This window comes from Calidris pugnax, unplaced genomic scaffold, assembly GCF_001431845.1.
Source record: "Calidris pugnax isolate Ruff unplaced genomic scaffold, ASM143184v1 scaffold63, whole genome shotgun sequence".
Taxonomy (NCBI): domain Eukaryota; kingdom Metazoa; phylum Chordata; class Aves; order Charadriiformes; family Scolopacidae; genus Calidris; species Calidris pugnax.
Window position 1 is genome coordinate 4,308,884 of NW_015090852.1, and position 9,607 is coordinate 4,318,490.

At 47.1% G+C, this 9,607-nt stretch overlaps 1 protein-coding gene across 1 annotated transcript; it reads right to left on the reverse strand.

Annotated features, from left to right (window-relative positions):
• Window positions 1–495: 495 nt before the first annotated feature.
• On the reverse strand, window positions 496–8,937 carry TNFSF4 (tumor necrosis factor superfamily member 4). The gene is made up of 3 exons (XM_014943371.1): window positions 8,740–8,937; window positions 4,113–4,155; window positions 496–1,944 (listed from the first exon to the last, which is right to left on the reverse strand). The coding sequence occupies exons 1-3, from the start codon at window positions 8,935–8,937 to the stop codon at window positions 1,589–1,591; spliced, it is 597 nt and encodes a 198-aa protein (XP_014798857.1). The 3' UTR covers window positions 496–1,588.
• Between the last annotated feature and the right edge of the window lie 670 nt (window positions 8,938–9,607).

The following is a 9,607-nucleotide window of genomic DNA, read 5'->3' on the forward strand; positions in this document are numbered from 1 at the left end:
GCCTTTGGCACTTGAGTTTCAGGAGTGCTCAGCCAGGATGAGGTTGGCCAGGGAGACATGGTGAGCGACAGCACTGTGCCCACGTGGCAACAAAGCTCCAGTGCATTGGGAGCATCTGCAAAGAGGCCCTTAGTGCTGACAACATGAAGTCTGAACCCTTCCCAGTGTTTCTAAGAAATCTGAAGTAACATTCTTATGCCTATAGTATAAATACATAAATACTTTTAACAAAAGACTTTGCAACGCGTACAGCCAGCAGTGAGATGCTGAAATGTTGCTGGGAGTTCATTCGAGCCAGGTAGTCGACTTGCCCTTGAAATCTGCCCCACTCCAACCAAAAATACAACCATTGCTGGCTGTGCTTGGGTCACGTGCTGCCTGCAGCGCAGGCAGGGCAAGACTTCAGCAGCCACAAGCTGTAACAAAACGAGGGATGCGCGGACTTGTCTTCAGCAGCCACAAGCTGTAACAAAACGAGGGATGCGCAGCCCGGGGTCGCTGAGAGCAGTCTGACTGTAGCAGGAGCCAGGCAGGGAGCACATCGGTGCCCAGATGCAGTATGGAGGTTGTGCCTGTGGATCTCTCTGGTGCATGCCTGTACGACAAGGCCTGCTGTGAGGCTCAGAGGAGCCACCTGAGTCCTCCCAGAGGAAAGGATGCGCAGACCTGCAGGTTTTACTTGGTCCATTAGAGAGAACCCACCAAATCCACAGCCTTAATGTTTTTCCAAATTTTTTATCATTTTGGGGTTAAGCCAGTCTGTGTGTGTGTGCTTGGAGGAGATTCTCCTTCAACTTAACCACTCCAAGACCTGGTGTCAAGATGTAAGTGTCCCACCAGCTACTCCCTTGGCTCAGGCTTCAACAGTCTGTAGATAGCTGGAACATCCAGTGGGCCTCTGCTCTTAAAAGTTGCTCCTAAAAACATCATAGTTTCTGCAGGACCTGTGTTTCTGATGTCCAGTGCAGTCCTGTTAGGTCATTTCAAAATACCACCTTCCTTTCATGGCCTTTACCTGTCAGAGAGCATTTATCTGGATCACTGCAAAGGAAGTCCCTTGCCGCCTCTTCCATGTTTCCTGCCTTGCGAGGTAAAGGGCTGTTGAGCAGATCTGTTCTCCTCCTTCTCCAAATGGCTTCAAGACACTTGAGGTATCTTCCTGATTTACCAGAATTTTATTTTAGCAAATATACAGCACATTCGTACTATATACAGATATATATATATCAAGTAAACAGAGAAACCCAGGATTTCTCTGAATATGAGCTAAGCTTAGGTGACTTTCTTTGGCTTTCATTTCTGTTCTCTTCAAAGGCTCCATGCATCCCTTCCTCCAGTGTTAGAAAGATCCATGCCAGGTAGCAAAACAGCTGCACAGAGCTCCAAAGAGATGAACATGGCATGCACTATATAAAGCCTGTTTGCACTGTGATTTACCTGCACTCCTACTGGGGCTCTCCACCGCCCTAAGGAAGGAGGCTAGAGCAGTCTGCCTGTACAAGTACAGCCTGTGAGAACAAGCCTCCCACAGGGACATGGATTGGTAGGAAAGGCTATACCTTACACGTTACATTCCATACATCACGTTCTACAGCGAGCAATTGAAGGGACTTAGTAACACAAGGCTAAATGACAAATCCGAGATGTTGGCATTGGACCTGGTCCACAGGGTGATGTTATCTTGACCAAACAAGTAGAGCACCGTGGTTAGATTTACTGAGTTGCCACTGCCGTGGACAGTTTGCTCCCAGAGGTCGGTGCTGGTCTTGCTGTCTGTCTTCCTCAGTGTCAGCTTCAGTGAGTTCTCCAGGTCACGGAAAAAGATAAAGCCCTTCAAGGACACTAGGTAGAGGCCATCACAGGTGATCATGATGGAACCGTTTCTGATCTGAATAGAGCCTAGTTCAGCAGTGAGATTCATGGCTACTCCTTTGATGCTTTCACCTGGAATGGAAGAAAGCAAAGATGATCCCATGATGACAAATGTCTTCTTGGAAATGGGTTGTCTTATATAGACTGACTGCAGGAAATGTGGAAAAATATAGAAAAGGAAGAGTGAACTAGAGAGTAGGGAAGACCAGAGCTAGAATATAATCTACTCTGGACAGGCATCATCTACAGTGAAATACCTAGGTTCCTACTCCTAAGCAAGCTGTGCCTTTTGGACTACAACTCTACTTTATATGACTTATTCCAAGTTTCTATTTATGCACTTTTTATTTACAGTATGTTTTAATTAAAATACAGACATGTAAGTAAAGCACTTCTATGAGTTTAGGAAGCATATGTTCCTAAAAAGAACAGAAAACAAAGACAGTAAATAAGTGTTCAAAGCTGGAAGGAAGAGAAAAAGTGCTGTCTGTGAGATGCTGATAATATAAGTCCTTGTCTTGCAAATTTTTTTGTAACAGAAGACAGGCACTTTTTATTTACAGTATGTTTTAATTAAAATACAGACATGTAAGTAAAGCACTTCTATGAGTTTAGGAAGCATATGTTCCTAAAAAGAACAGAAAACAAAGACAGTAAATAAGTGTTCAAAGCTGGAAGGAAGAGAAAAAGTGCTGTCTGTGGAGATGCTGATAATATAAGTCCTTGTCTTTGGGTTTGGTCTTGCAAATTTTTTTGTAACAGAAGACAGGATAAAAGAGCAGCATAGAGACTGAAACGGAATAAAATAATACAGAGCAGAGTAAGGAGAAATTAAACATGAATTTAGCACGAAAGGGTTTCTCTTGAAACAAGCAGTAACAGTTCCCAGAGCCGTGCTGGAAATGTTTTCCTGCTGTGCTCCTGGGTTTCCAGCTCACCAGCTGAAATCCCTGGGACATCACCAGAAGGCTTCCTGGCAGGCTTGGCAGGTCTGTGGAGATGCTGATAATATAAGTCCTTGTCTTTGGGTTTCGTTTTGCTTTTTTTTTTATAACAGAAGACAGGATAAAAGAGCAGCATAGAGACTGAAACGGAAGAAACTAATACAGAGCAGATTAACGAGAAATTAAACGATAATTTAGCTCAAAAAGTTTTCTCTTGAAACAAGCAGTAACAGTTCCCACAGCCATGCTGGAAATGTTTTCCTGCTGTGCTCCTGGGTCACCAGCTGAAATCCCTGGGACATCACCAGAAGATCTCCTGGCAGACAACACAGCCCCTCTGGGGTAAGGCCAAATTTCTCAAGATTTTTCTCTAAAAACATGTGTTTCTACTAGGTTAGACTCATTGCAACTTTACGCTATTAGCTGAAAGTAAAACTGCCAACAATATTTTTAGTACAACTTAAAAATTTTAGTATTTGCTTCTATCGTTGAGGTATGTCATGGGGCAAAACGTTCAATGCCACTGGCACGCAGAGCACCGCTATTTCTGCTCTGTGTGTACACTCGCTCGCCGCCTCTTCCCCAGGAAATCATTTACATTTTTCATATATCAGGAAATCATTGACTTGCTTAAGAAATACCCCAAGAGCACGCTGCGTGTACTCCGTAAATTCTCAAAAACACTTTTCTTGTTCTTTCGCAGAGCGAACGCTTGTTTTAGTAAGTAGGTGAGGGCTGCAGAAATCCACGCAGATTTTCAGGTTTTTTTTTCTTCCGCTCCGGGAAAACCCTTCAGTGTGGTTTTGCCATCTTGCAGCATTGGATCAGGTTTGGCCCCTCTCCCTCCCCCGACAGCTCTCCTGGCACCTTCCTCCATCAGAAGGACCAACCCTTGCCGTGACACGAAATCCTTAACAGCCTTTTAGGGCCACCGGGGACCGCGGGCCGGTACGGGGCAGAGCGGGCAGCCGGGACCTTTCCCGGCTACCGGGGGGAGCCCTCTCCGGGGGCACTGGAATACTGGGGGGTGCAAGCTAGGGAAGCCGGGAGCCGCCGCGGGGTATCGAGGGAGCCTTTTGGGGGTCCCGGGAGACCCCGTAGGAAAAGCTCCAGGGAGCCGGGAGCATCCGGTAAGCGGAACAGTGGAGCGGCGGAGCCGGGAGCCCTCCCGAGGTGCCGGGAGAGCGCCGGGCAGCGGCGGCTGCTGTGCGGGGGCAGCCCGCCGGGGGTCCCGCCGCTCGTCCAGGGGTCGGAGGTCCCTCCCGGGGTGCCCCTCTGCCCCCGATGCCCACCCACCTGTGTACCGGATGTGGGTCCACGGCACTTCGTCGTTCCGAGGCTGAAAAAAAAGAAGAGAAATCCGCTTTAACGCACTGGGCGGGCCCCTCGCTGCCGCCGCTATCGCTTTCGTTTCCCCGCCGGGACGGGGACCGGCACCGGGACCGGGACCGCGCCCCCACAGGCAGCCTCCGCTGGCGCGGCTGCTGTTAGCCAGCTGTGCTCTTTACTTGCTTTTATATCGGTATTATGAAATACGATTTTAGAGGGTTTCCTAAGCCAGCCCGACTTCCAGCCCGGCGCTGAGCCCTCCGGAGCACAGCAGGTAGTGTTGGTCCTGTTTCAAAAAACATCCTGGTGAACGGAATAGAGTCGGACCAAACAGTAAGGAGGGACCTTGGGGGTGCAGAGTCTCTTCTGCATGACCCCCTCGAGCCTGATTTACAGGCAGGCGTTCCTTTTTGCAGCGCTGGTACCCAGAGGTGTCCGCTCCTCCTGCAGGGCGCTAAGAGGTGGATCCGGCTTTATGGTACCGTGGACTTTGGGGTCAGGCTGTTACTGGATGCGTGTTTCTCGGTGGTTCCCTTAGAACTACATTGAGACACGTTTAAAATTGATGGAGTGTAAAAGAAAAAGTGAATGAAAATTCAGAAGTCTCGAGCCTGATTTACAGGCAGGCGTTCCTTTTTGCAGAGCTGGGACCCAGAGGTGTCCGCTCCTCCTGCAGGGCGCTAAGAGGTGGATCCGGCTTTATGGTACCGTGGACTTTGGGGTCAGGCTGTTACTGGATGCGTGTTTCTCGGTGGTTCCCTTAGAACTACATTGAGACACGTTTAAAATTGATGGAGTGTAAAAGAAAAAGTGAATGAAAATTCAGAAGTGTGTATCTTACTGTGATCGGATACACAGAACGCCAGACTTCTGTATTACATTTTTAAATCTGAACTTTGCATCTCAAACCCATCTCTCATCTTAACCACAGGAGGCCCAAATCTGCAGTCTCTTCACAACCACAAGTCTTCAGCATCTTGCCTGATTAGAGAGTGAAAGGTTAGGCTCACTGCTCCATGTTCTTCTCGTTACCTGTGCTGTAGGATTCATAAAGGACAAGGTGGGCTGGTGGTATGTGTGCTGGGCTGACTCTCCTGTACTTGGCTGCATGCGTAACAGGAACAGAGCAGCACACTCGCTCCGAGAACAGGGACCGTGTTGGAAAGGAGAAGAGAGTGAGCACTGACATGCAAATCTGCAGGTTGAGTGCTGCACCCTGGTAAAGGCAAGCGGCAGGGGAAGGAGGTGGGAGCTGGTGCGGGCTGTGCTCCCGGAGGATGGGGTGGGTGCTGACAGTGGGAAAGGTCTGCTCTGGCACCCTCTAGTGCTGTCACAGCTGATGCTCTGCCGCTTCCCACTGCCAAGGCTGGATATGACTACCAAATAACAAGCTTTTATTGCACGTTGGCTCTGGTAGAACTGTCTCTCCTCACGTTACTGGTTCTATGCATTGCCTCGGCAGCTTGAGTATTACGCTTAGTCTTTTTTCTAGACACCTAAGTGCATGAGCATTTCACTCTTTGGCCCAGGCAGCTGGGATTTCCAGGTAGTTTCCCAAGAAGGCGATAGCCAAGCACAGCACTGCTGAGTTTCTGAGGTCAAACAACATCTACCACAATCTGCCCGATCTGGCCACTGGTGGACCAGGGTGTATTAAACGCAGTCAGCCTGGGTGACAGTCTTGTAGCAAACGTAAGAATACCAGCCCCGTTGTCACTAATGCACATTACCTGTTTTGCATATCTCTGCTAAGCGTTGCATGATCTCAAAGCACTTTGCTTAGTAAATTCTGCTGAGGGGAGAACGTATCTGTAGGACTGGATGGATGTCTGCAAGTTGTAACATAGTCCCCTCTTTCTCTGTTCTGCCTTCTTATGGTGTGTGGGAAAGGCTGCTGGGAGGGCTGGGGGGACAGATGTCCCCCTTACTGACTGCTTCTATTTCCCTGTATCATTTACACACAGAGTTTCCACATAATTTTTGCCTGTTCTGGACCCCCAAACATGAGATTTCCTTTTATCTGGGACATGGTGTCTGGAGCTGTGCCACGTGACAGAAATTTGATGAATAGGTTCATACTGCACAAAGCACAAATCTCAGGGGACTGTAGCAATACGATTGAGAGGACTGCGATCACGTGCCTGACTCCCTGTGTCATACAGATTGCAGACAGCTGTGCAGTGGAAGTGGGTTGTACCTTCTCTACACCAGGAGATATTAGGGTTATGGCCATATCTTCCTTATCTACATTAAACCTCTGCACAATTACTCCTCCTACAACTTTCCCTGCCACCCTGTTCAGGCAAAACCATTGTGCAACAGATCATTAGAAGTCTGAATTTCCAACAGCTGCTCAAGTCTTTTACCTCCTATGCATTTGCCGTTGAGGGGTTTCACACCCCGTGATTACACCTGTGAGTGGCTTGCCCATGCCCTGATCCCAGCTGGTTGGGCAAGAGGAGGTAATTCCAGCAGAGATGGGAACTCACAAGCTTTGCAGATGCGAAAGCAGACTATCACTACCTTTTTTTTTTTAACTTGCTCGTTTGAAAATCACAGCTGAGGCTTGCTCTCCAGGCAGCATCGTGACAGAACCCAGATCACAGTCCTTTTTTTGTTAAGCACAATCTGGGCTGCAGATGCTGACTTTTCTGAGTGTGTGCCATGATAGTATTTGTGCTGTGTTTCACAGAACAGTCCAGGGTGGGTTTTTTTCAGGAGCCATGAGGACAATGGAAAGTAATCAAATATGGTCTTGCTACGAAAAAACACAGCTACTGTCTTGCTTCTAAAGTTAGTGTGGCACTCTCCAGCCCTGGAAAGCAGAAGTAGACTCTTCCCAAGAACAGGGACAGCTGCTGGTTGCTCTCATGGACCAGCACTCCCAACCTGCCATTCTGATGCTGCTGTGCCCTTACTTTGATAAAGTCTGTCTCCCTGAACTGCCTCAAGAGTCAAATCAGATTGGTACTGCTGCCTCTTTGATAGATATTTATATGGTCAGCTCTTGGTTATCCTACTAATCCCTGTAATTCCAGTGCAATGAAAGGCCACTGTGTACAGCCTGCGAGACCATTCCTGCACAGCATGGTGCAGTCAAAACAAGACACCATGGTTATCTACTTAAGATAATAGAAACCAGTTCTATGCCTGCAATTAGCAAGTGTTTAAAACTGAAAAGGTTCTCTGGTGACTCCCGGGGCTTGGGCTTATCACTGCTCCTCGAGCACCCTGTTTCAGTTGTTTCTGTTGAGGAGGGAAACTCCAGACGCGTACTGTGTCCCCTCCTCAGCTGCTGCTCTCTTGGGTTTGTAAGGCTCACAGGCAGCAATGCCAGCCCTGCCATCTTCCTCTGGAGGAGGAGGAGGATTTGAGTTAATATTTTTACAGAAGAGAGAGATACTTAGTGATGAGGAATCACAACCACAGTGTGACCCAGGAGAGGTTTCTGCACCTTGAGCAGCGTCATAGCTTGCCCTTCTCTGTTGGCTTACACTGCAACTTCTCTCTCCCAAAGTAGTGGAAGGAGAACTGAACTGAATGAAAAGTTTTTTCTTTCAGTGTTATCAGGGTCGTAATTCTACAGTTTAATAACCTCTGTGAGACTCAGGTCAGTGAAAGTTGTGTGGAGCATGAGGGTTTTCATTAAACAGCAGAGGACCCAGAGCACGAGGCCATCCCTCCCTTGCATGGTGACATGCCTGGGCTGGCTTCTCTACCAAGTCTAAGTGAGAGGAAAGAATGAACTCTGATAAGATGAAGCACAACAAGCTTTAAAGTGGTACATAGCTCCTGGAGAAGATGTGGGAGGAGAAGTAGCTAGTGCATAAGCATAGCGGTGAAAGGTTGTTGACAATCCACCAGCCTGCAAAGACATGAAAGTGGCAAATGTATTTGCTGCAATTTTTGCTAAGGTATTCTAAGTTTCAACCATCTCTGTTATTTATATTGTTTGCAGTGGTGTTATATGTACATGAAACTCTCTCTGGCCAAATCAGTCTTTCTCTCTTTCATGTACATGCGCACGGAGGCTGTCCTCTGCAGATATAGATGACTACTCCTAAAGCCCAATATATGTGCAGGCTGAGAGTGCTGAAATGTTTCAGGTGTCTTGCTAGAGATGTGACAAGCTAGCTTGCTCTGTCACATATCTGTCTGTACATATAGTAAATTTTAAAAGTTCAGGAGGTGTTTATGAGCAACCTTGATCACTTGTCGAAAGCAAATATCTACCCAGATGCTCCCATTTAATTAAATGGAAATAACCATGAGTCACTGCAAGTAGGGGAAAGAGCAGGAGGGAGCAGGAAAGAGGCAGACCTCCGCTGGCTGGTGCAAAGAGCATTCTTGGAATGATCCCCTTCCAGACAACCTGTCCCTAAACCCTGCACTGGACAACACTGGATGTTGTTTTGAGGACAGGCAATGTAAAAAAAAAAAAAAAAGAATTACAATCATTAAGGAAAAGATTAAAAACTTGGGGTTTGAATAGGGATAAACCTAACTGCTCTTTTTCTTTTCCCAAAAAAACCCTAATAAAGCCCATACAAAGCTTTACAGGGCAGCAGACAATGGGTTGAACACGAGCTCTTACCGTTGAGGGTTGCAGAGACTCTATACCAAGGTAAATCAAGCAGGCAAGCAGTAATATCCACTGAGCAGCCGCAGACACGAGGTGCAGTGTGTTCCTAACCTGTCCTCTTTGCCAGCTCTTCCACTCATCCTCTGCAGGTTCCCTTTCAGGATCCATCTGGTCTTGGTTTCTCGGCTCAGCATCTATCTGTCCTTCCATCTCAGCTGTACTGCCAGCAACTGCTGGGAAAGGGGCCAGGAGCACAGCAGGAGCCTGGAGGAGCAGGGAGCAGATGTGCTAGGTGCTCTTGACCCAGGAGCAGAGATGAAGTGAAGACAGTGCCTTCGGGAGACTGCTTTATGCACACAGAAGCAGGCGGGGAACTTCTTTGTGACTAATCTGAACTAATCTGAATTTCCCCTTCCTTCCTTTCTTTCTTTCTTTTCTTTTTTTCTTTTTTTTTTTTTTTTTTTTTTTGTGTGGTTTTGGGGGTTTCTTTTTTTTTTTTTTTTTTTTTTTTTTTTTTTTTTTTTTTTTTTTTTGGTGTGTGAATGTGGGGGCTGATTTATTGCATCCCAGTTCAGTTTTGACTAAGGGCCTTTAGAAGTAGATGTGTTTATGTCTTTCATAGGTTGAGCTGTGGATGTTTCCAACAATAACTAAGAGTTGGGTGGACAGCACTTGCCTTCACTCATTCTTTGTCAGTAAAAGCTCTCAATTTTCTGTTCACCCTCAAGTGGGGGGTTTACGGAGCTGGCTCCCTCCCTTAACAGCAGCTTATAATGCTTCTGAAATCTCTTTTCTTTGAAGAAACAATGAGTAGGAAGGGATGTAGGACAGATGGACAGCATAAACAATTTCTCTCCAGAAAAATATGCACTTTCCATTT

Bases quoted from the DNA above. Each gene is read 5' to 3' on its own strand.
- TNFSF4 (XM_014943371.1), bottom strand. From the start codon at position 8,937: ATGGAAGGACAGATAGATGCTGAGCCGAGAAACCAAGACCAGATGGAT. The intron at 4,156-8,739 runs GTAAGAGCTCGT...CTTTTTTTTCAG, and splicing joins AGTCTCTGCAACCCTCAACG to CCTCGGAACGACGAAGTGCC. The intron at 1,945-4,112 runs GTGGGTGGGCAT...CTTCCATTCCAG, and splicing joins GACCCACATCCGGTACACAG to GTGAAAGCATCAAAGGAGTA.